Raw genomic sequence first — 26,056 nt, 5'->3', positions numbered from 1 at the left:
ATCAGTTTCTGATCTAAAGAAAACTAGACTTTATTTTTTGCATAATATTTATCTATAATGATTTCCCCCCCTCCTAATATGGAAACTAGGACAACAATAAAGTATCAACTAACGAACAACCAGACTCCTATGGCAACCTGCTGGTCATAGGCCTCTGGGAGGGAATTAAGCACCTCCAGAGTTGGCTTCGTGTTGTTTTTCATTGGTTTAAGTCTTTTTTGGTTTTCCTGTTTGTTTTTAAATAGGTCTGAGGTAATTTAAAAAAAAAATGAAAAGGAAAAAGAAAAAAAAAAGAAAGAAATAGCACCCTCCCTCTCCCAACACATATAATAAATATTTATGTAAGCCTCTAAGTATTTTTTTTTTTTTTGCAAGTATTTAAAATAGAAAAATGGGATCTTTTGAGCAATGTCACCTTCAGTACGGAACCAAACCCCACGATCCCTTCCCCACCACCACTGCACAGCTGGGCACGTTGCGCCCCATCCTGCCCACAGTGTTTGTTCATCTCGCATGCAGAGGAAGGGGAGGACAGCAACAGGTTTGTCTGCGTGAGCAGGGCTGGTGTCTCAACACTGAATTTGCAATTGAGATGGGCAGTGGTGGCAATTTGTCCTCGCTGCTGGCAGTGTACTGAGCCCAGCCTTCATGCCCCCCTTGGCAGCGCTGGGCAGGGCAGCAGGGCCTGACCTCGGTGCCTGCGTCCTTCCCTGTTTCCACCCCAAGGAAGGGATGGGTCAGTGCTGGGCTGGAAACAAAACAAAGACACTTGGTTTTTGCTGTTGTCATTAAGGAACACTTATTTCTTGGCAAAGTAGTGGGCCCTCGCGTGGCAGGAGGTGCTGCAGGCAGTGCTTAGAGAAGGCACGGGAGATTCTGCTGTGCGTTCTTAAAGGAAAAGAAAAGAAGAAACCAGCCAGCCAAACCAGCCAGCCCACCCCCTCACAGACACCTACAGGGACAGAGGCCAGGCAGACAGCACAGCTAGTTACCACCATGTTCTCTCTGCTTCCAACCAAACCAACTGGGACAAGGCAGCAGAGCTCTTTTCAGCCCTGCACATTAGGGGACAATGACCAAGGGACTGCACTCACAGGGAAAGAAACCAAGCTCAAGCAAAGCAAAATCCTGCCTCCTGCCCACTCTTGGCTTGGCAAGACGGCTAGAGCCAGGACACACAGGACATCTGCTCCACAACCTAAGGCTGTCACCCTGCAGAGAAACAGTTACTATAGACCAAGAAGAGGCAGGACGCAGGGTGAGGAGATAACCTCCAGCAAGCAAGGCCCACAGCACTTCTGGAAGAGCTGCAGCTGACCAACAAACCCAGCACCAACATCAGCTGCAGGAGTGCTGTGGAAACCAACAGGCCTCCCCATGGCCACAGAGATCCCCTCCCTTCTAGGGCACAACCCAACTTGTCCTTCTTATGATCTGAATTCTGAATATTCTCCTTTCACACTTTGGAAGTGACACGCAGAACTGGTGGGTCCAGCTGGAGCATCCTCTGCGTTCCTCCTCACTTAACACAGCTTTCACTGATAGACTGACGATTACTCAGCCCAGGAGTACAGACAATCCAAAACAGGCAAAAGTCCCTCTGCTCCTGACAGTAGGAACTGTTAAAGCTTCCCAGAGCTCTCGCCAAAACGTTGAACAGGTGTTCTCGAGCAAAAGAAATGCAGCTCCTCTAAAAGAAAGCCTCCCATTTCTCACTGCCATCTGTTTTTTCTTCACCATGCTTGAACTGCCATTCACCTCTGCCTTACTTCATGGTGGGGAAAAAAAAAAAGGAAAAAAATAAAATCAAGCCCTCACATCCAAACCAAGCCACCTTCATTCCTTGTCCACCAGAGACTACTTTGGAAACAGGCAGCAATGTGTGCACACAAGAGGAGGAGCTGTAAAGGCTGGGTACCATTTGTCAAGGTGGAAGACTGGTGTACATCCCTGTCTGAGCAACCTGTGAGTAAACACCTTCCTCCCGACTTGTTTTTTTTTGTTTTTTTTTTGTTTTTTTTTTGTTTTTTTCCCCTGTTTTTAAGCTTTTTGCACTACAGTGCTAACTCCCCCAACTTCCCATTGTGAAGTCACTGGGGGGCAAATCCCACAAGCAAAGAACAAACCCCCGACATTGGAAGAAAACCTTAAAAACCACAAGTGGAAAAAGAAAGTCACAAGTGCACCTCAGCCCTCAGGCAGGAACTGTGCATGTAAGACTACAACAATTTGAGCTTCCTTGGAACATGCATTTTTCAACATGAAAACCCCCTGCAGACACATGGAGCCCAACTCTCAGAGAGGAAATAACCTGGCTGTTTCACTTGGGCAAGAACCACTGAAAAGTAGGGGTGAAGATGCACGATGCCCCTTCTTCTAATACTCGCATCATGGTACTCTGGTTCCCACAGCTAAATCATAGTAAAAAAAGAAAAACAAAACAACCCCAAATGATATACTTATGAGCAGTTTGACACAAAGTGACTGCAGCATGTGATCAGTTACTGATGTCAACATCACAAAGGATGTGGGGCGAAGGTGGAGGAGGGTAGTGGGAGGGGGAGGGGGTTGAAGTTCTAAGGTCAAACCGATGTCTCCAAGCTGTGAAAGAGGCTTTCAGGCTCCGCAAAGTTGACTTCAGTTTGATCACTGACCACTGCGTTGTTATTTCTATTGAGGGATGAAGATCCACCCAGGCTGCCCCCACCTCGCTTTTTGAGTCCGTCGGTCTCGGGGTCATCTTCAGCGCTGTCAAGGAATGGTGTTCGAGGCTCATCTTCCTCAAGGATGAACTCCGGGTGTGTCATGAAATTATGGATGGAGCTTCTGGACTCAGGTTTCTCGAGGCCTTCATACAAGGAGCTACGGAACGCATTCACCACCTTGATCTGCCAGCAGACGAGGGTGCAGAGCATGGGGATAAATAAAAGAGGGGTTAGTAGCGGCCACAAGAGGCTGGAGCTCCCAGGAGAAAATACAAAAAAACAAAGGGACAATAAAACAAAAAGGACAATGACAATGATCACCACCACGGAACAGACAGGTAAGTCAATATGAGAGATCTATGGTGAACTAGGAGGGCCAACATGGACCAGATCAGGCACAAGGTGTGTGATGGGGAGTCAACTGACTTTCTTGCTTCAGAAGCTGCAAGAAAAAGACAAAAAAAAAAAAAAACTCAAAAAAAACCCACCAAAAATAAAACAAGATAACTTTGAATGAACAGAAGCCAAAACGCATTAGTTGTTACTACATGTGCGCACGCATATCTGTGTGTATAAACAAGGGCAAAAAAGTGGCACTACAACTCAAAAAAGAGGTGGGTTAGACAAACAGTGGGTTCGCTTCAAGGCAAAAAGAAAAAAACTACTGTGGGAGCAATGTGTTTGTTCTATCTCTGTTTTTAGACCTACGGAAAGAAACGGGCTTCAACAAGGTGTCACAAACTTTCCAAGCCCATGTGAAGCAGTAGGTCCAAACAGATGCCATGAGCAGCAAAACAGGACCCAATGAAACATGCAAGGAGGAATCCAGATGCACGTGAGCTTCCCTGCACTGCAGCCAGAGATCCCGGACTGGAGCTCTGCATCCTACCCTGCACGTGCCAAAGAGGTCTCGGCAATCCCCAAAGGCAGATACAACTGTTCTTTTCAAAGCTGTGCACACACAAGAAATCCAAAACCTTGCTAGAAAGCCTGGCCACTTGCTGCTCCTGTGAAACCACTGGGTTTCCATTGCTGCTAAAAAGCAAGGCATGACAAGCAAGAGATCCAGAGCCCGGTTTGCATAGCCAGGTCCTGCCGTGCTGCACTGGGAGGGAGGGAGAGGTCTGGAAATGAGCCGGGACATGGCCGGCACCAAATTTACTGCTCTTGCCAGCTCCTCTGGAAGTACAGCCTTGTGCTCTTCCAGTCCCTCCTTGCATGATGGGTGACAAGCATCAGATCCTGGGGGTGAGGGGGCCCGCTGGGGGCTCAGCAGGCAGCTCTCCCTGCAGCCCCATGCCCACATGCCATGCACAGGGCAACCAATGCATGCACCTGCAGGGCTCCAGCTCTTGCAGATGACGGGGGCTGCAGTCACTCAGAGGATGTCAAAAGACATAAACTGAATGAATGCTGCAGTATGCAGGCTGACAAACAGCTGAAGGCTCCCAAGACCTTGTGAAACCGCACTCCCTGCTTTGCCATTTTAGTACAAAGCCAAGAGCCATGCACCACACAGGTCCCTCCAAAGCAGCTCTTGGATGACTCCATGGCAGCTCCCACGGATGCTCTGCTAGCTGCCTCTCCCTCAGTGCTCCCACCTTGCTGGGGCTCACACCAGCACCCTGCTGGCTTGTGTCACTGCCACTGGGAACTGCCTTGACCACCAGTGACCCCTCCCCACAGGAACACGCTCCTCCTGCTCCATCTCCAGGCACACAGAAGCAGAAAGCAGTTTCAGCACCTAAGGAACCCCATTAACTCCCTTCCATATTACCTGGGGAACAAACGGAAGGAGAGCTGTAGATCACACAGAAGGGATATTTCTCTAAAGCATCCTCATGCTGCAACCCTTGCAGCCTCCCCATCACACAGCAGGGGGAGCAGAGAGCTCGCAGAACTGCTAGAGGAGAATGAGTTATGCATCCCCTTGCAAGCTGATGCTGAAAGTGTATGTTGCCACTTCTTCAGGAACCATTAGAGGCTGGGAGGCACATCAAACCCAGCACAGTTAGAGGGAGCCTCCAGGGAACACTGGCTTCAGCTTTATTAACACTGACAGAAGCAGACCAGAGAAATTACTCAAACACGACTCTTATGCCTAAAACTCTGGAGGTTTCCCTGCACAATGCTCCAGGGTTCCCTCAGCACAGAGGATGTGCTTTTGAGTCTGCTCCGCATCGGGCTCAGAATGAGGCTGATACCCCACACCAGGGCATCCCCACAGATCAGCACATCCTAGCTAGAAGTAAACGAACCAGCTCGGAGCCCATGAGCTGGATGGCACACACTCAAGAGGAAGCACCATCATGAAGCTGGAGCACCAGCTGTCCTGCGAAAATTGAAAGTTTCCATGGCTGGGAAAATTTGCTGCACTAGGAACCACAGCAACATCCTAGATAAAGTCAGGATTTAATGTGAACACAATGCAGACCGCTGAGCAGACCACCTGGTACTGAGACCAACAATGCAGTACTTCATCAGCACCTCAAGAAGAGCAACTGCAAGCGCTGACTGCCCTGACGTGGTGTGCAAAAGCCACAGAGAACCAGCCTAACCCACCTAAGGAGTGCCTCGGTGCCTGCCAGCACAGCAGGGAGCATAGCACGGGCTCTGGAGCAGTCTCACAGCTCTCCCTTCCCCACCACTTGCAGCACAGGTGAGCCCAGACCCCACCTGTCACCCCACATCATCTGCTCTGCCAGAACAGCAGCTTTTCCCATATACTCATTGATTTAACCATCGCTTGAACAACTGTTGCAAGATTAATCCAAGCAGCTGTTTCTTCGTTAAAAAAAACTTCACATAAGCTTTATAGTTCACTCCCATTTCACATCATCGCTGCTGCAAAACCACTGTACACAATGAGGTGGAAGTGACATCTCCTGCACAATGCACCACGACTGCTGAACCCCATCACCCCAAACCAGGTCCAACCAAACACGAGGTGAGCTCTGCCAACCACTTCTTGGAGGGCCATCCCGAGATCTCCCTCTCCTCCATTGACTCCAACAGAGCGCACGGGGCTGCCGAGGTCCAGCCCTGGAAAACTCATCCCAGAAATGAAGTGGAAGACAGTGGGACACTGTTAATCTGTAGAGGGAACTGGAGCTCAGAGCAAGGGAAGGAAAGCAGCAAAGGGAATAGAGAAACATCTAGATAGAAAACAGAGGGAAGACTTAGCAGCTTGGGTTAGCTGTTGGTGAAGTTGTTTGCTGCCTGGAAGGACACTTGCTATCCAAGATATCCCCTGCTGCAGAACAGGAAGAAAATTAATCCACAGACTGAAAAAAAACTGCATTGTGATTTTGCCCATCAAAACGCCCTGCCCTGAGACCACTCTAATGGGTTTTTTTTCCAGTCAGAACGTCTCAGTGCAGAGATGACCAGAAGGCAGCTGTGCTGCTTCAGAAACATTTGGGTTAAACAAAACTCAGGTATCAGTGTTGACTAAATAGAGAGAAAAAAAAAATTATGCAAAGTTTTCTCCTCTCCACCACACTGTGTAAACACTGGAGACTGAAAGCTGCTCAAAAAGTCGCCCAGGGTATTTCTTTAATAAGAACAGAAGAAGGAAAGTGACTGTGCAGTAAAAAAGCCAATTATCTGAGAAAGATGCACTACCTACTTACAGCCCTGCAGACAGAATCCTCACTCATGTGCTCGTGGGCCATTACTCTGCTCATAACAAACACAGGGCACCATATCAGAGCAAGATTTGCTTTGCTCTGGAAACCTATTGCTAGATGCAAGATCCAGCTTTGTCCAGCCGTGTTTTCCGCCCCATCTGCATGCAGAAAGCTGTGGGCACAAAATGGAGCAGTCAGCCCTGCTGAGCTGCTGCACAGGGCAGTGATGCTCTGGGGCCACCAGGGGACCAGCAGAGCCCCCATGCCATCCCTTGTAGAGCAGGGGACACACTTAGGTGTGCTCCTCGCCATGGCATCGTTTACACTTCTGCCAAGCTGCTGCATGTCTGTGCAGCCCAAGGTTTTCTCCAGCCTCAGGGTTGGGCTCTGTGGGACCCTGGGGGTTTGAGTACTCCAGGCTGGGCACGAAGCCCTCCATCCCATCCCACAAGGCATGCAGGTTAACCCTGGGACAGGGAGGTTGCTCGCTGAACAGGTGGGCCTGGTTATGGGTGAGTGATGCAGAGCACCCAGCTGCTCCTGCACTGTTGAGCACAGGAGGGTGCAAACCCCACTGTCACTCACACACATGGTGAGAGGCAGAGAGCATGCAGGTGGCACGGCCCTGTGGCCCAGCCGGCCCTGACAGTGTGCTGACTGCTGTGGGAAGGGTGGAGAGGTTGCTTTGCTTCCACAAAGGAAGGCTCTGGAAAAGCAACCTTCTCCATCTGCTCCTGGGGCTGGGCAGGGCCACGCTGCAAAGAATTGGCAGCGTCTGGGCACAAACTGCACTCCCTTCTCACAGCGGTGCTCTGAGTTGTTCAGAAATTAGCACAGTTCTTTCAGCCAGAACCACCAATTTTGCACCTCCCTCCTACCCCCCTCACTCATCAGGAGGGGGGACTCATGTCAGTCCTGCAAAGGAGAAGAGGTGGAAAAAAACAAAAAAAACAAGGAAGCAACAAGGAATGGGGTGAGGGAAGGACCAAAACGTATCACCAACTTGTTAAAGATTCAACAGCTTCTTTTTTTTTTTTTAAATTAAATAAATAAACAAACACCATCTCCCACCCCATCCTTCACTTTAGAAAACAGTGGGTCAGAGGGAAAGAGAGCAGGCTGGGTCAGATTGTGCAGTGCTCTGTGGTTATTAGAAGTCATGCATTGTAATAGACTATCACTCACTGCCCGCAGGAGGAGATGCAGCAGCAGCAACAGCGGAAGTGGTGGGAGTGGAATTGACGGAGGAAAGAGCTACATGGGTTGGGCTAGAAACATTTTTTACATCGTGGTGCTGGCTCACGATGGAAGGCTGTCTCCTGAGGGCTCCCTGCAAAGAGGAGGCGCCGGTCTGGAATGTGTAAACTACGTCCATCTGCAAAGAATCAGAGAGTGAGATAGCATCGCCCCAGCCAGAAATAGGAACAGGGGTCAGGGACAGAGGGAACGGGGTTGGGGCAGACACACAGGGATAGGAAGGAAGAAGGATGGAGAGGTGGAGGAGGAAGGACCAGGGAGCCGACCCCACCCCAGCCTGCACTCTCACAAACCCACACGGGTTTAGTCAGTACATGGAGGCAGAGGGGAGGTAGGTTTCCAGTCCTTGAGGGTGCAAGAGGTGTAGGTGTTTGTTCCACCACTGAGAGATCAGGAGAGGGGGGAGAGGAGGAGCGGCACGAGGAGCAGCCCAGGTCATCCCCAGAGCTGCTGGAGGAGCAGAGACAGAGAGAGAGCAGCGGAGGTGTGAGCTGGCAGCCTGGAAAACTGCACTGAGGAAGAGTTTGTGGTCCCTCGGCCCCACGGGCTGCGTCCTGGAGTACAGCAGGTACACAGGACCATAGCATTCTATGTGTTCCACAGCCTCTCCCCCAGAATAACACAGGGCCCAGAAGCAGACAGGGAAGCAGCCAAGATGCTGCACCCATGGCACACTCTGGGGCAGGAGGGACCGAGCAGCACTCAGAAGCTTCCTTGACTCATGTCCCCTTGGCTGTCCCCCTGCTCTGTGCCAATCCCTCGCTGCTCCTGGGGAAAGGGTGCTTTCTCCAGATCACATGCAGCTCTCACTCCACAGATGCCTCACATCCTGCTTTGCTCCGTGCCCAGTCTGATATCCATCCATAGAGGAACACCCTGCCCTGGCACACCAGGTTGGCCACAAGGAACATGGCCTATTTAAGGCATGCCAGCTGGGGACTGACTCCCCTAAAATGCTCAGGTCTGATCTGCTGTTGCTCCACTTGACATGTGGGGCACCACAGACAGAAAAACATGCTCAAGAGGTCTCAAGATTTGCCAGCAGTTGCAGTAGGGAACAACGCTCCTAGGCACTGCAACAGGTTCACCACAGCTCACAGGACATAGAATCCAGAGCCCATGGGCACAACATGCAGGCACAAAGCCGGCACATGCCTGACTTTTGGCCGTCCGTACCTATGAGGATATTGGGATTGCTTCCTGATCTAACCTGGGGCTCCCAGAGGCAGCTCAGCCCCTGCCAGCGTTGCCCTTCCCTCAAGGCAACATCTCAAAGAGAAGCCAAGCTAATGCAGCACAAGACAGCTGCCATGCTAGCTCCAGTCCCTGTACTTGGGCCGCTTCAGTTGACTTGGTTTGTTGCAAGGCCTGAGAAGTGGGAATGAAGGGTGATACAGCAGCCCCAAGCTTTGCTCCATAAGGCAGCTCTGTCCTGGGCCTCAAGGGAAAAAGGACAGTTCCTCACTGCAGGAACTCTCCCTGCCCCAAACAGCCAACCACTGGGGAGGCGGAGCAGGGAAAAAACCACAACGACAACAAAAAAAAACACCTTTAGGGGGGAAAAAAAAAGTCAGAGAAACAATTGATGTAAAAACCATTTTAACCAATTATCTTCCCTTTCCATGCTGCAGGGCCAAGAGCAGCAGACACAGAGCAGGAGAGCTGGCAAGGAGGGATGGCAAGAGCCCTCCAAGGGCAGCAGGAGGTGATGCTCATCCACAGCCATCCCCTCGGAGCAGGGCTCTGCTCGAGGACTGAGGGAGCCAGGCTCAGCCCAAGGTCCTGAGCTCAGAGAGCACAGTCAGCTCTTGGAAGCACCAGCAACCTTCTGGCAAGGGGAAGACACCTTCCCCAGACACCTCAGACTGCCTAAGGCCGATACCAGCTCACATCAGCCTGTAGTGGAAGACAGCCCTGCTGTAAGAGATCCAAGGGCAGAGCAAGAGAAAGCTCAGCGCTCCACGCTGCAGCTCCATTGGGCTGATCCCTGCCAGGATCACTACAGCTCCAGCACTGCTCTGCTACCAGTGAAGTGGCCATCGGCCACATTCTGTGTCAAAACAGAACTTCTACCACCCCATCCACCCCAGGCTGTCCCAGAAAGTCAGACTATCCTGGTTTCCCAAAACCAGGACAGACCCAGAAAGTCACAGGTGATGGGAGAAGTCTAGCCCAGGAGGTGACGGCATCCTCTGAGCAGTGGCTGTCACATCTTTCCAGACGGAGCCCCTGGAAAGAAAGGGAAAGAGAGAAAAAGAGAAAGAGAGAGAAGAAAGAAAGGCCCACAGGACCCACTGCCCCACATTACCTGTGTCTGTATCCTGTTGAGACCCCTGAACCACAGGATCTGCCCACGTCGCAGCTCCATCTCAGCGTGGTCGATCTCATCCACGTCCTCTGGCAGCTCTTCCTCTGGAATCTCCTCCTTGGTGATGCCGTGCCCAGCTTCCTTCAGGAACTTCAGGTGGCTGGTAGGGACTGTGCAGATCAGCTGGGGAGAGGCAGGGAGAGCAGCTCAGCTGAGACACCCCGTACCTCAGGCAAGCAGGGTGGGAGCAAGGAGTCTACAGTAGCTTCCCCTCTGCTGGTATGGGGTTGGGATGGAGCACCACCATCCCCAGCCTCGAATAAAGAGAATCTAGGGAGAATCTGAGCGCTGAAATGGTGGGAAAAGGAAAGGCAGGCTTAACTAGGGTTACAGCTGGGCAAGGAGGGACAGCTGTTTAGTCTTCATATAGACTGGCTCTTACCTGGCCCCAGAGGAGCTCTCCCACTCCAATAAATATACACCAGAACCACTGGCTCAGGGTGAGCCCAGAGCAGCTGAATGGCTTCCCACCAAATTCCACAATGATGATCTACAGCACAGGAGAGTACAAGTCACACACTGGAAACTTAAAGGGATACAATGATCAGTAGTCACGGGAAGAAAAGGTCCTCCAGACCCACAGATCTTCTCCCCCTCCCTAAGATGAGCACTGGAGCCTCCCATCTAGACCAGTAAGGCCACCAGAGATGCATGCTGGCTAGCCAGCCCCAGAAACTCCCAAGCCACTCCAGATCCTAGGTGTCAGGTTTGGAGTCACTGAGAAGCTGCTGGAAAAGAGCAAGGGGAAAGAACAGTCGTGGAGAGGAACTGCAGCACATACAGGTCCTCCCTGCATCACCATCCCCTCCCAGTCCCACCACCCATCTCTTCCCCCCCACACTGCTCCCACACAGCCTTACCTGGGCTGCAAACGTCCCCAGCACCACTGTACAGAAGATGGGATTGCGGTAGATGGCCTCAAAGACATTCCTCTCCCCATGGATCTTGCGCGCATTGATCTCATTGAATAATTGCATCATGACAAAGGTGTTGAAGACAATGGTGTAGTGCTCGGTGGGTGGGGAATGCAACGGGGCGTTCCGGCCACTGTCAATGTCAAACAGCTTCTCCCCTAAGCAGACAAGGGGTTTGGGGTGGGACACGGGCAGGGAGAAAAGAAAGAGGATCTCATCTTCTCTGCACCGGTGGAGGTGGAATTGGAGTCCAAGGCTCTCCGTGAAGATCCCTTGACCTAGCTGGACTCCCCAACACAAGCCCCAATGAACCATCATTTCCATAAAAAGGCCATAAAAATGCAGAAAATTTGCTTTCCTGGCTGAAACTACCAGCCACTGATGTACAAAACAGACTCATGCACTCAGCATAAGTCCTCTGATTATCATATCACCACCTCCCATCCATTAAATGAGCTCTGTACTGGCTTGGGCATTACTGGGAGACTGGGATTACTGGGTGACAGCTCAGAACAAACAGCCCCCAACACCAGCAAGGAACTGGGGGCAGTCCACCCCTTCCCTCCACCCTCTCCCCCCAGTTTCTTCAGGGTCTCAAAGCTCACCCACAAAAAGCAGTGTGAAAATGATAGTCAGCTGGTACACAGCGTGCCCCAGAATGTTCTTCATCATGGTCCGGGAGATGAGAGGCTTGTTGCGGCCATACGGCTTGCGGAGCAGCAGGGATTCAGATGGGGGCTCCGTTGCCAGGGCTAAGGAGGCAAAGGTGTCCATGATCAGGTTCACCCACAGCATCTGCACGGCTTTCAGGGGAGAATCCTGCAGGGAGAGCACGGAGAACGTGACATAGCAACTAAACAAGCCCGTTTTCACCACTATTTTGCAAGGTGCTCCGCTCTCCTCCTGCCGAGAGCAGCAGCCCCATACCTGCGTGATGCAGGCGCCCGTGAAAGCCACAATGACAGCCACCACATTAACTGTCAGCTGGAACTGCAGGAACTTGGAGATGCTGTCATAGACATTGCGACCCCACATCACCGCCTTGACGATGCTGGTGAAGTTGTCATCTGTCAGGATGATGTCTGAAGCCTCCTTTGCAACATCAGTGCCTGCAATGCCCTTAAGGGCCAGGGAGGAAGTGGGCAGGGGTAAGTGACAGGACAAGATCCACACCCAGCTCTACAATGCTGCTTCTTCCCAGAAAATGCAGTGTATCAAACACATCATGCAGTGCCCTGCAAGGAGACAGCTTCCCGGTGCTTTTCCCTCCCTTGAGACTTGCAAGATCTGTCTCAGATGGGAATGCCTGACTTTTGCAAGCTTCTGAGAGCTGGGCAGAGCAACACAAGGTTACTTTTTGTTTGATTGCTGCTCTGGGGGGATGCAAGCAAAGCCCAGTGGTCAGGGTCTGATCCCACACGTGGGGGCACAGAGCCCCATGCACAATTCTCAAGGAAGACAGCCTTCTGCCGTCCCCTCACAGGCTCCAGAACTGTACTTCAATCTATAACTCCTGCTGTGTCCTGCATGGGCAAGCATCAGGCTCTGTCCAGCAGCTGGCTCCTGCTCACAGATGTAAACTCTAACAATTCACTGGAAAGCAGTTACAGCCCTCAGCTTTTGTCTGTTGCCTCCTTCAGGCAGGGCAAAGAAAAGCAGCAGGGCAGATCGGGGTTCCTTCAGTGTAAATCAACTCCAGGCAAGCACTAGCACTGTGCCTGGATCTGACTTGTCCATTACGAGCCTGGTGCGCAGCTGTGAAGATGAACCAATGCACAGTGAGCTCCTTCCCAGACTGACTGTGCAAAGCACTGGTGCTGCACCAGCACCATACCAACTTCAGCCTGACACTGTCCCCCTGCAGAGGATCAGAGAAATCCACCCCTAACCCAGGCTATTGGAGTACTGATTTCCAATCACTCGCTAGCAGTCCTAGAAGGTTCCTGAGAACTCACACCAACCTCTGGATAGGTTTATTTCTCCATTTTAAGCCCTTAGGGAAGATCTGAAAAAAGAGTTTCACCGCTGCAGAGAGAATTTAAGTGCTCATAACAACCAAGTAGATCCTCAGCTCCTCTCCCTGAAAAGCAAAAGCCACCCCCATAGGCAGGGAGCACCTGCTGGCAAACCCACTGCTCTTCTGTACCATAGCAAATCCAACGTCAGCTTTCTTCAGAGCTGGGCCATCATTGGTCCCATCCCCGGTGACAGCCACCACCTGCCGCTGGTCACCAACAGTGCTGTCAATAATTCCTGTAACGGGGGGGCAAGGAGCGCAGAAAACGTTAGCTCTGAGGGCAGGCTCCAGCAGAGATCATGCTGCAAAAAGCAGCTGGGCAGAGCAGCCCAGGGCACTTGGGGGAGAGGTGGTGAGCACCAGGAGCAGGCACGCACCCACCTTTGACGAGTGTGTGCTTATCTGTAGGGGACGAGCGGGCCAGCACACGCAGCTTGGGCCAGATCTTGTCCAGCTGCTCCTGTTCCACCTGCAGGACAGGGCGGGTGTGAGGAGGCACAGGGACCTCCAGACACCGTCTGCCTCACCGAAGTGCGACCCTCAAAGCACCCAGCCACCCCACAGCAGGGCCCCGCGCTGCTCCCCGACCTCGCCCTTCTCATTGCGGATAAGCCGGTTGAACTCCTTCCCTTCCAGGCACAGGAAGTCCTCTCCGGGCAGCAGGATGCCACACTTGGTGGCAATGGCACGGGCAGTGTTGATGTTGTCCCCAGTCACCATGCGGACAGTGATGCCCGCACGCTGGCACTTCAGGATGGCATCTGGCACCTGGGGATGAAGACAGGCAAGGGATGGGCAGAGCGCTCAGGCCATGGTCTCAGTGGGGTCACAAGCCATTTACATGCACCCACAGCTCAGGTGGGGGACAAGATGCTGAACATCCCAACCCAGAACCAGCTCAACTCCTTATCCATGAGGGACAGGGAACAGAGCACCCTGCCCCTGCCCTTGCAGCCCTGTTCAGAGCAGCCCCCCCAACCCCTGCCCCAAGAGAAGAGAACCTCATTGCCTTCTCCCCATCATGAGGCTCAGCCAGGCAGCCCACCCAAATGGGGGCATTCCTCCTGCCCCCGCGCTGCTCTGGCAGCATGTTGCTGCACTAATGAGTTTATCTATTACAGAGTGGTGGGGGAAGAGGATATTGGTGAGAAATTTGCAAATTGAATCACAACCTCCAGAGTCAGTGCAGACAGGACATCTGTAATGCAATTCCCAGACCTAGATACTTGAACATCTAATAAGGAAAGATGCAAGCAAGGCAGGAGTGGTTGGGCAAAATCCAAAATGCAATTAAGAGGCAGGTAGCAGAAGACTTACTGCATTAGATCAGGTGCCTGCCTGGCAGCCCATGATGGAGGCAAACAGGGGCAGCAAAGCTGCAAGGTGAAGGAACCAGCTGGTGAGGCCTGCCCTCTCCAGCACCCTTATCACTCCTGCCTGGTGCAGCAGTGATGCCTGCCTCCCTGCACCTGACAATTGCACACAGAATCAGTAGGGCTTCTGCAAAGAGCCCCGGAGCAGCAAGGGAGGGGAGTATGAGTGGAAGCAGGCTGCCACCAGATCCTTCTGCCTGTGCATGAAAGGACAATGCCAGCACACGGTAGTGTGTTGGTATTTTTGTAAGGGGCTCATACTCTTAAACATCAGGAAGAGAGGGTCCTGGACCAGGAGCATGGCTGGGTGACGGGCTGTCAGGGCCACAGTACCTCTGGCCGCACTGGGTCCTCTATCCCCACCACAGCGATGCAGGTCAGGTCAGACAGGATCTCATTTTCACTGTCCCAGTCAGGCTCAGTGTCAGCAGGAAAGTCACGGAAGGCCAGGCAGATGGTCCGCAGCCCGTGGCATGCCATGGGCTCAATCACCTTCTTCACCATCTCATCCCGATCCTTCACTTTGAACACCCGGGGGTCACCATTCTTGTCCAGGATCTTAGTGCACCTAAAACAGGACCAGGACAGGAGGGTAAAGGAGACTGCCTGTGGCTGTTCAACAACCCATCACCCAGTCTCCCCATCTGTAAAATGAGCACAACCCTCTCACCCAGTACCCTTACAGCCTTACCAAAGACACCTTAAGAAGAGCTAGCACTTTGCACAGCAGCACCTCCTGATGCTCATCCTTTCCCTTTCCCCTTTCTCAGGGGCTGGGTCACCTTTACCCTGCAACCCCCCAGAACAGCTCAACAATGCATTGAGAGCTCAAAGCCCATGGGACAGGTGGGCTGGGGAGAGGATCCAGACAGCATGGGGGGGACAATTACTTGCGGAGGATGATCTCAGAGGCTCCCTTGCTGTACATGCGGAAGCTGCTGTCGCTATTCTTGAGCACCGTGCTCATGGACTTGCGCACCGAATTGAAGGTGTAGACCTTGTACAGCTTCTCCTCTGGCACCTCATTCCGCACAGCCTGGTAATCCTGCTTCAGATCCAGCACGAAGCCCAGCAAGGCACACTCTGTCTTGTTCCCCACTTGCCGGGGTAGCCCCCCTTCCTTCTCTGGTGGCTGAAAGAGAAAGGAGGAAAAGCAATGTCAAACCTGGGCATTGCAGAACACAGTGGGATGGAAACAGCAGGAATGGCCAACATTGGGAATGTAAGGCTGCAGTTCTTAAGAGCTGACTCACCAGGATCTTGGATGTGTAGGCAGAGTTGATGGCAACACCATTGACAATGAGGTCCAGGATCTTGGGCAGGATGGCTTCAGGGTCAGGGATCTGGCGGTAGTGGGTGTCCCCCACGTAGGCCTGCACCACAGTCATTCGGTTCATAGTGAGTGTGCCGGTCTTGTCTGAGCAGATGGCGGTGGCATTACCCATGGTCTCACAAGCATCCAAGTGCCTCACGAGGTTGTTGTCCTTCATCATTTTCTGCAGCACGACCAGGAAGGTTAAAGCCAAGAGCCTGAATTCTCCCATCGTACTTCTCCATACCCACCACTCGTCCCCACTGGTCTCACCTTCACCGAGTAGGCCAGGGAGATGGTGACTGCCAGCGGGAGGCCTTCAGGCACAGCCACCACCAGCACGGTGACACCAATGATGAAGAACTTGACGAAGTACTGGATATAGATGGGGGTGCACTCTGCCAGCCAGGGCCGACGCTGCACCCCAAAGGTGTCAATGACAAAGTACAGTACCAAGATGATCACCGTGATGGCCGACATGATGAGCCCTGGGGGAAGATGCCAAGCAGCAGATGAGGGGACACGGGGACGGCAGGCAGGGGACAACCCCCTCCCACTGTCCCATTACCAGTCAGAACACCAGGGTGATGGCTCACCTGCCTTCCCAATCTGGACTGCCAGGCGCGTCAGCTTCCCTTGGAGCACAGACTTCTCCTTCTTGGGCACCTTCACCTTCTTCTTCTCCTTCTCCTCATTTTCCACCCCTTCCTGGCTCTTCAGGGGTTGGATCTCTAAGGCCACACCATCTTGAGTTTTAGCTACAGCCCCAGGGCAAAATAAGACACCACGTGTGAGTAGGAGAGAGACCAGGGAGACCTGCAGGACACCGCTGAGAAATATGGTGGTGGCAAAGAGAGAAAACCCAGAGCACAAACCACTCTCCATTATACACACATCCGAGCACACGGAAATCTCTTGTCCCGGGGCCCTGTTGCCTCTCTGTGGGGCAGTCTTGACATCTACCCCATGCCCCAGCCCTGTGCAGAAAGGGTCCTGGGGCTGATACTGGCTCTGGGTCAGAGCGGTGCAGAGATCCCCAGCCTGGCTGCTGGGCACAGGCAGGACGTCTCCCATCTCTCCACAGCTGCTTCACACCCTGCAGCACAAGAAAGGCACACTGGGTTTGCCCCAAAGTAGCTCCAGTGCACCAGCAGACCCCAATCCAGCCGCAACACAGCAGGCCGAGCTTGGAGAGAGCTGCTCTCTGCTCTGTACCCCTCTTCTGTGCTTTGATGCCCTTTTTAAAGCCCTTCTGGCGGCTCAGCAGGAATCCATTTCACAGAGGAGCACTGGAAGGGTGAGATGGAGGGGGACGGTTAGGCATTCCGATGGAATTGGAAAAGGAGTGAATCAGCTCCCGCAATCCCAGCCCCAAGCTGTTCATTACATTTTTAGGACCCAAGAAGGCCAGGCCCGGCTCCACAGCCTCCCTCAGCTGAAAATCCCAGTTGGGCTGGGAGGCATGGAGTGGGATGATGGAGCAAAGGCTGAGAGCTGCTGGGCTGGGGGAGCAGCAGGAGCACCCCACGGCAGCCCCAGGACCCATTCCCTCCTGGCAGCCACTGCTCAATGATCAGAGACAGCCCCAAGCTGCCCTGACACCTCCACAGTTACAACAACATGGACAAAACAAGCACCCAGACACATCTGACAGGAAGGAGGGCAAAACTCAAACTGCTGAGAGGAAAGAAAGAGAGAAAGGGGTGGAGAGAGAGGTGCAGAAATGGGCTTCCTCCACAGCCTGCAAAGAACAGGGTGAGAAACACCGGCGAGGAGACGCTCAAAGAGTCTAGGCCATGGGAGGAGAGGGTGCAACCATCACACTAGCCAGGTCTCACGGGAGATTTATCCCAGAAGGATGTGACCCATGTCTCTTGCCCCATCATGCCCAAAGACACACCCTGCAGGAAAGCAGCACAAATGCTTCAGAGCCACAAGGTCATGTCAATGAGGACTTGCTTTGTACCAAGGGATGCTGTGCCAGCAGTCCGGACTGTCAGGAAGAGGACTGTCCTCCCTGCACAAAGACTCTGCCCCAAGCAAAGAGATCAGGGCATTGATCCCATTGTGGGAATCAAAGCTGTGGGACCATTGCACCCTCTCCCAGGACAACGAGGCGAGAGTCCCGCCAGAGCAGCAAAGAGCACAGACTCATGAGAAGAAGGAAGGAGGAATGCTTGGTAGTTAGTGTGGTGCTGGTTCAAAGGATGGAGAGGCTGGTTACCTTTGTTGCGATTTTCAGGGGCTCCGGTTTTTTTACCTGTTCAAAGAGAGAAAGGGTGCAGGGCTGAGCACACAGACCAGACAGAGGGATGGGAAGGGTCAGCCCTCCTCCAAGGGGCTGGAGCTCCAAGGTGCTCCAGCAGCACCTGTGCTGTGGGCTCACCACCACAGGGCACTGAATGTGGGACCCCAGACAGCTCATCTCACCTGCCAGAGGCAATCCTGCATCCCAGCACAGCAAGGAGCTGGAGTTCCCCAGCACTCTGACTTCAGCGCTTCACACATCCCCTGAAATCATCCCTGCAAAGCACCCTCTATAAACCCCACCAGAGCTCCACAGAGTGCCAAAGGCATCTCAGACCTCCAAGGAGAAGACACAAACATGAGATCTCTGTGCAGCATGAGATCATCCACACATCTCCCCCAACAATGAGTAGTGCTACACAGTGCAGATCCCCCCAGGTCTGCAGCAGGCAAGGTCCCCATTTTGGGGTCCCCCAATGGGTCACCATAATATGGGAAGCACAGGGCTGCTGTTACCTAAACAAGCAGCACACGATAAAGGGGTTTATACACCAGAGGCCTGGTTTTTCCCTCCCTCCCTTTCCCTCAGCAGCACAGCAAGAGATGAGTCAGAGCAGCACTCCCTTTCCCAAGTTATGCTCCCAAATTGAGGGCTGCAAGGTCCCAGCACTGGACACATAGCTCGGTTTGCTCTGGGATCAAGTGACTGAGCCTAAGGACGAGGAAAACACCAAGCACCATGCCTGGACCTCAAACACACTGCTGTTAGCTTCAACAGCTTTCTCTCTTCATGATCCCATCTCCAAGCTGGGCTACACCCCAGCTGGCCCAGGCTGGATCACACCAACATGAGCTAGGGTTCCTTTGTGATCAAGAAGCACTGAGATGGAGCAGCAAAAGGGCAGAGCTGAGGCAGGAAAGATTCACATTCCAGTACTATCAGGGACATCTCAGCTGGTCCGTCTCCTCTTCCTCACCCACAGGCACAGATCTCTCCTCGCCCTCCATTCCCTGTGCTTCACCTCTCAGCCCAGTCAACTCAGGGATGCCAATAGAAAATCCTGACGGCACAGCATGGGCTGCTGGCATCCTGAAGGCAGCCAGAACTCACCCTCCAACCACAGGGTGGCTGATGAGCTCCCTACAAAGCACCACACAACACCACCCTCAGTCCCATTCCCCTCTTGACTCCCACCCAGCCTCCAACTCCAGACTGCAGCTGGCTGGACAAGAGATGGAGATGTAACTGAAAAGAGCCGGAGAGCTGAGATCTGAGTGCATAAAGGGTTTTTCTCTTGCAGCACATCCCACGTTGGCCTGAGAGCTCATTATACCTGTCTGTGTCACACGCACTAACACACAACCACATACCATTGCTGTGGATGGAGCTTGTTGCACACCAGCAGGTGCTTCCCAGGGAAAGGAGAAAGGCAACAGGTGGGAAGAAGCAGATTTAGGAGATCTCCTTACCTTTCTTCACCTTCTTTTCCTCATCTCCTTCTCCTGCACCCAGAAGAGTGAAGATGATTCCTGTCTGGGAGTTGATTCCCACTGCAGTCACCACCATCCGCCCAGAGCCCTCCATCACATGGGTACCTGGCACAGCAGGAAGGCATGGTGAGAAAGGACACAGCACAGGGCTCCCACTACTCCCAGAACCTTGTGTCAGCTAAGGTTCTCTCCCTGGGACAACTGCAGCCTCAGCAGACATCACAGCAGCCCTTGTGACATGGGGACCTGGCAAAGGCCCTGCTGCCATCCCCAAATCTCATGTAGTACAGAGCTGCTCCAGGGCTGGGAGCCACAGCTCAGCCTCAAAAAGATGGTCAGGATCCCACCCCAATCAATTCAGCAATTCTAAATATCATGCTGAGAGCTTTGGGACTTCAAATGGAGGAGCAGCCTCACCTGACAGCAGCATCGGGTCTTTATCAAGTGATTTTTTGACTTGGTCAGACTCTCCAGTCAGCGAGCTCTCATCTATTTTCAGGTCATTCCCTTGGATCAGGATGCCATCTGCTGGCAAGAGGTCACCTGGGAGAAGAGCAGAGAGATTCAGTTGGTCCCAATCCAGTCAGCTGCAGCATCCCTGTCTGCTGCACTCAAGGGAGAACTCTGAGTTAGCAACAGGGCTCAAGAAATTCATCCTAATTTAGAGAAGGAAAGGATGGGAATTAAGCACTGATCTCCAACAGCTCACTGATGTGTAAAGGCATTAGTTTTGAGGCCTTTCACTCCATCAGACAGTGCTCCCCCTATGTTTGCTTTTAATGAATCGATGTCCCACCTTCCCAAAGCCTCAATGCTTCCAAATCATTGCAGAAACACACAACTGCAGGGGCAGGAGAAAGCTCCATATAAAAGTCAGCACCACACAAGAAAACCCTCATTCCTGATGGAAGATGCAAAGAACGAGCGCTGGGTGAACAAGGAGCAGGGCCTCATTTTGCCCAAGGGCTGCATCTAGAACACCCCTTGCTAGGGAGACGATCTCCAACAAGGACACGGTCAGTGCTGGAGCAGCCCAAAGCCACGCGCTGACCTCAGTTCCAATCACCCTGCTGAACTCCATCCCATTGCTCCCAACCTCCATGTGCCATGGGGCAGAACCGGGCCACCCCCGCCCCACTCACCGTACTTGATTTGTGCAATGTCTCCCACCACGATCTCTGCCACAGGAATCTGGATCACCTGCCCTTTGCGGATCACTGTGAACTTCTGCTCTTGTTCGATACGGCTCTGGAGGCCACGGAATTGCTTCTCTTTGCTCCAGTCATTGAAGGCAGTCACCAGCACCACGATGATGACTGAAAACAGGATGGCTGCCCCCTCGATCCAGCCGGCCTGCGCCTCACCCTCGTCCTCCACGCCACCCGATGACTGCCCACACACTGCCACCAGAGAGGAGAACACGTTGTACAGAGGGGAAAAAGGGAACTGCCCTATGGCATGGCTCAGCCACCATGGGGCATCGCAGCTGTGATCGCTGCCAGATCTGCCGGGGCTGAGCTGCTGGAGAGGAGCTCTGTGGAGAAGGATCCAGGGGGCCCTGGAGGCCAACAGGGTAACTACGAGTCAACAGTGTGCTCCGGTGACCAAGAAGGCCAATGTGCCCTGGCTGACCAACAGCTGACTGTGTGCCATCAGTGTGCCCTAGTGGCCAAGACAGTCAGTGGTCCCTGGGGCATACAGCACAGAGCACGGCTACCCTGGCGAGGGGCTGTCACATCTCAGTGTGGGGAGGCTACATCCAAAGTGCTGAGCCTAGTGCTGTGCTCTCAGTTCCAGGCAGACATGGAACTGCTGGAGAGAGCCCAGTGGAGGGCGACAAAGAAGATTTTAAAGGGCCAGGAGCATCTCTGGTACAAGAAAAGGCTGAGAGCCCTGGAGCTGTTCAGCTTGGAGGAAGGAAGGCTGAGAGGGGAATCTCTTCACTGTTTATAAATATCCAAAGTGTGGGAGTCAAGTTGATAGGAACGGACTCTTCAGTGGCGAGCAGCAATAGAAGAAGGGGCAACGGGCAGAATGGAGCACAGGAAATTCCATATTAACACAAGTAGAACTACTTCACTGTCACAGTGAAAGAGCACAAGAACCATAAAGGTTATGGAGTCTCCTTCTCTGGAGATAATCAAAATCCATCTGGATTCCTACCTGTGTGACCTGTCATAGGAAACCTGCTTTGGTGGGGGGTTGGACTAGATGATCTTTAAAGGTCCCTTCCAGCCCCCGTGATACTGTGACTCTGTGATCTGGGCAGGCGCTCATGAACAGTCAGCCCCATCCCTCTGTGTGCCAAACCACAAAACATCACGCGGGGTTGGGCCACCAGACCCCTGGTCTCTGAGCATCCACGGGGACCAGCCAGGAGCAGCCCTGAGGAAGGCTGCAGTGACGCTGCACCCAGACACCGTCAGTGCCCATCTCTTACATGGATGGGAGGGGAGAAGCCACCAAAGGCGAGAGGGAACAGGACGGCCCAAAGGCGCTGCAGCTTACCCTGCAGGTCCCCTGATTTTGTCCCACCACTCACGTTCATTGTCACCACCTGGGGGATGGTAGAACGACAGCCCCAGGGAGATTATGGCTGCTATTTCCAAGATGATCAGGGTGACGTCCTGGAGTGCCTCCCACACTAACTGCAGGAACGTCTTGGCTTTCTTGGGAGGAATGAAGTTCTGGCCAAACACTTGCCTCCTCTTCTCCAGGTCAGTCGGGTTCCCAGACAGACCTGAGGAGGAGACAGGGCAAGACGTGACCAAACAGAAGTGCAGCCACCATGTCCCCTCCACAGCTGAGCAGAGCAGAGCCCCTGCGCAGCACAGGCAGAGACACCTGGGGAGCACAGAGCCATGCCAGTTGGCACTGGCCAGCTTGTTTACACACTGCATCAAATTAACCGTAAATCTGGCACTGGGAACAGCGCCCAGAGCCACCTGAGCCTTGCCAGCTTGGGGGGAGCAGTGCAGAGAATGGCTGCGGGCCAAGGTGGGAGCAGCCCCATCCCCACACCCAGCTCCATGCTCTCCGCCTTAAGCACACCCCACGGTTGCTGCCAGCTCCAGAAACACAGCAGGCACGCAGCTGTAACGCCCGGCCCCGCTGCACCCCATGGAGGAAGCAGCAGGAGGAGCTCCGCCTGCACACACCCCTTCTTCCCTATGACTAACCCTGCATTCCCACCCAGTACTCAGAGCGGGATCTCCCAGCCCCGTGGCCTCAGCCAGCCCTGCCCATGCGGCGAGGATGGAAAATCTCGCTAAGAGCCACGCTTGACTCATTGCAGCATCAGGGCTGGCAGCTGTGGGGCCAGGAGGGCGTGCACATGGATCCTCCAAACCTACCTGCAAGAGCCTCCTCCAGAGCTGCCCCACATCCTCCTGGGGCGATGAGGCAGACACAGCCCACCAGCTTTCAGCTTTTTTCCTCTCTCTGTTTTTTTTAGGAACTGTGATCCTCCCCAGGAGGAGAGCTGTGTGCAGGACAGTTCCACAAAGCAGGAGGAAAGCAGCAGAACCATCCTCCTCACTAGGAGCCCCCCAAAGCAAACTCCTTGCTGCAGCCTTGGGGAGGAGGCCAAGAAGGAGGCAGCAGCTGCCAGAGCTGCTCCAAGCACTGTGTGTGAGGCAGTGTTTGCTGACACCCAGCAAGAGATGCTCTGATTGAAGACTCAGCCATTCTCCTGTCCCACTCCCCTTCTCCACCTCTGCCTGACTAGGGATGCCTATCAGCAGGGATGGGGCTGGCACAGCTGCTGCCCTACATGGGGAGAAAGGGAACAGCCCACCTGCAAGCTCTCTCTGGAGTTCTGGTGGTCTGCTGACACCTCTTAGGGCAGACAGGGAGAAGGCCTCCGTGCTGGAGACCCAGCACAGTGGGAACTGAGCACCCCACTCAGATGTGAACAGACAGCAGTGCTTTTCCTACAACCTTAGCTCATAGGAAATCACCTTTCTTCCCTCTCCAAGCTCAGTAGGACAGACAACAAAGATCACCTCCAAGCAAGGAACACACCTGAAGCATGAAATACAGGGATGTGAACGCAGCCAACAGCCTCGTATGGAGGCAGGGGCTCAGGCCTGGAAGCTGCCCTTGGGATCAAGCAGTGCCCGTTCCATATGCAAGCTCCAAGGCCAGGGCAGAGCCCCCTGGGTTCATTTCTCACCTCCCTTCCTACTCCCAAAAGCGTAACTCACCTTTTGGCATGGCCAAAGCACATTGTTTTGTGATCTGGACTTGGTATTTCCACTGAGACTCCCCTCCTCCTCTAATGACATCCCGGGATTGTCTCCCCTTCCCGGTCCAGCTCACAGCTGGGAAACACGCTAACCCAGTTCACAGCACCAGCAAACCGCACAGCACCATCCCACACCCCCACAGGGCCGCATCCTGCCCACGCCATTCCCACAGCCCTCAAAGCTGCGAGCAGGGCATTTCTCCCTCTGTGCCCCTTTCAAAACCATGGAAAAGGCTCAAAGCTACCCCACGTCAGGGCCGCAGCACCACATGAGGGGGTCCCAAAAACTCCACCCCACACCACAGGGAGAGGTGAAATTCTGGTGACATCCTTCCACGACTTCCCAGAAGGCAGCCAGCACCAAACCCACCACCATGCTCCATCCTATGGCTCTCAGAATGGCTCAGTCACATTCCCAGCTCACACAGCTGCTTGAGAAGCCCTAAATCGGCAGGAAGGCAGCACATCTCCCCATCCCCATCAGCGCTTTGGGTTAAGACGCTCACACCACAAGAACAACCAACACCCACGCAGCCCCACTATGAATCACTGAGCAGCTGCAAGGCCAGTGCCACACATGGGGTGACAGCAGGGCAGGGACAGGAGCCCCAGCCCCACTGGCCACCCGTCATTCTTCAATATATTGCATCCCACAAAGCTCACAGCAGACGTGCAGTGCAATGGGACCACGCTTGAAGCTCTGCCGGCAGTCAGGTGAGCAGCATCATGCCGGCTGCTTGGGAGCCCCTGGCTCGAGCTCCACACACATCCCATCTGGCCGAGGGGCCGCTTACCTTCAACCGGCGACGTCTTCAGCCTCTTGCAGACAGTCTGCACACCGCCGTAGGAGTCGTTAATCCGGGTGACCGCCTCGGCACTCCGCAGCTCCATGAGATTCCTGAGCTCCACCACGGAGCAGCCAAAGTCCCCCTCATGGTTGCCTTCAGCAACCGAGTTCCCGGGGTGGTGGTCAGCCACGTTGTTCGTCATCTCGTCAAGGACAGAGCCACAAAGGTTTGCTTTCGAGGGGAGCTGGGGGTGGCCCCACAGATGTCCCCGTCCCTTGGGGTGGGCTGGGTGCAGCGGTACCTCTAGCCAAGCCCGAGTCCTCCGGATGAAGGTGTAAACAGGATGTGCATGTTACCGCGGAGGCAACCTTAGCAACGGCCAGCGTGCATCTCCTGCCGGAGGAGGAGGGCTCCCTGGATACCACAGCAACTGGAGCTGCGGAAAAGGATGGCAAAATGAGATGGTCATGGGGAGGGCTGTGAAGAAACACGCACTGTGGGGATGGCAGATGGAAATAGGAGGTGGTGCGGTTTGGGGACACGCACCAGCCCCACTTGCTCTCCTGGCCCTGCAGAACATCGGGGTTTGACTTTATTTGAGCAAAACTCCATGTTGAGTGGAGCTGGGGGCAGGAAGGGCAGCCAGGTGGTTCTCCACTCAGCCCGCAGCTGGGCAGCCCAGAACGAGCTAGCTTTAAAAATACATCTCGGCAGTGGAAAGCAGCTGTTTCCTCCCTACACTGCAGTCACTGGGCAGGAGCACCTGGTCACAGCAGGTACAGAAAGCATCCCCAGCTGTCTGACAGGAGGAGGCTCACAGCGCCAAGCTGGTTTCTGATTGCTAGTAAGAGTTGTCAGGAAATGACAGAAACTCATCCATCTCTCCAGCACAGAAGCTTGTGCATTAAGGAAATCTCTCAAAGCCCCCAAATGCTGCTGGACAGATGATGGCTCAGTCCCACAGCAAGGGCAGAACTTGCCCCAGGCAGCAACCTCCCCTGGGGCACAGCATCCTCTACCCTGGCATCTGGAGCAGGAAAGAGCAACTCTGATGGCAGCCTGGGAGATAGAGTAGGATAACAGCACAGCAAGAGCCAGGGGAAAGAAGGGCCTTCTCCCCCAAAAAGATACCCTCTGGCTCTGCTCCCCTGCTCAGCTCCAGCACACAGCTCCCAGCACAAGGGATGCTAACCCTAACTCCAACCCTGCAGGAGAGGCTCTGCAGAAGGACAATAAAGCCTTTTCTTAAAGAGGAGTAATAAAAGAGGTATGTGCTCTTGTATGAGCACTCAGAGGCTCAGAACATGCAGCCAAAGCCCAGCAGAGGGAAAAAACTCAATGCAAGCACACAGACATGCCCAGCCCTTAGCAAACCCATCAGGCAGGCACCAGAGCAGCCCCAGACATCTTAGCACCATGCTCCCAACAAACTGAGCCCAATCACAGCAGTTTGGCACCCCCCGAGGCAGCAGGACCTGCAGAAAGCAGCCCCCTCCTGCTGCTCCACGGCCTGACCCCAACCCCTGCCCTGGCAGCTACAGAGCTATCAGCAGGCACCAACCAGCCTGCAATGCCACCAATAAAGGGTCCCATGCAAAGGCATGGCTGTGTGGGGTCACCAGTGCTTCACAGGTGCTGTGGTTCTGCCCTCTGCACCCCATAGCAAGACAAAAACTGAAGGCACCAGCACCCCATAGCTGAAAGGGTAA

General features: G+C 53.7%; 1 protein-coding gene across 8 annotated transcripts; it reads right to left on the bottom strand.

The window, feature by feature from the left end:
- Positions 1 to 356: 356 nt before the first annotated feature.
- On the bottom strand, positions 357 to 24,783 carry LOC100549255 (plasma membrane calcium-transporting ATPase 4). Of its 8 annotated transcripts, none has more exons than XM_031557005.1 (21): positions 24,354 to 24,783; positions 21,856 to 22,053; positions 20,456 to 20,713; positions 19,731 to 19,856; positions 19,293 to 19,418; positions 17,800 to 17,835; positions 16,172 to 16,333; positions 15,849 to 16,063; positions 15,517 to 15,759; positions 15,154 to 15,395; positions 14,597 to 14,831; positions 13,479 to 13,658; positions 13,272 to 13,359; positions 13,020 to 13,126; positions 11,801 to 11,992; positions 11,479 to 11,692; positions 10,820 to 11,031; positions 10,342 to 10,449; positions 9,900 to 10,082; positions 7,593 to 7,709; positions 357 to 2,888 (listed from the first exon to the last, which is right to left on the bottom strand). In XM_031557005.1, exons 1-21 carry the CDS (start codon positions 24,547 to 24,549, stop codon positions 2,583 to 2,585), a joined length of 3,744 nt encoding a protein of 1,247 aa, XP_031412865.1. In that variant the 5' UTR covers positions 24,550 to 24,783; the 3' UTR covers positions 357 to 2,582. The 8 variants fall into 8 exon arrangements, with proteins under 8 accessions (XP_031412865.1, XP_010722719.1, XP_010722720.1 ...); XM_010724417.2 differs by having other exon boundaries at positions 7,620 to 7,709; XM_010724422.3 differs by having other exon boundaries at positions 2,714 to 2,888; positions 7,520 to 7,709.
- Positions 24,784 to 26,056: the final 1,273 nt, after the last annotated feature.

Source organism: Meleagris gallopavo, chromosome 28 (genome assembly GCF_000146605.3).
Source record: "Meleagris gallopavo isolate NT-WF06-2002-E0010 breed Aviagen turkey brand Nicholas breeding stock chromosome 28, Turkey_5.1, whole genome shotgun sequence".
In the NCBI taxonomy this organism is placed as follows: domain Eukaryota; kingdom Metazoa; phylum Chordata; class Aves; order Galliformes; family Phasianidae; genus Meleagris; species Meleagris gallopavo.
The sequence above is the reverse complement of the archived record's forward strand: the minus strand, read 5'-3'. Positions and strand labels throughout refer to the sequence as shown.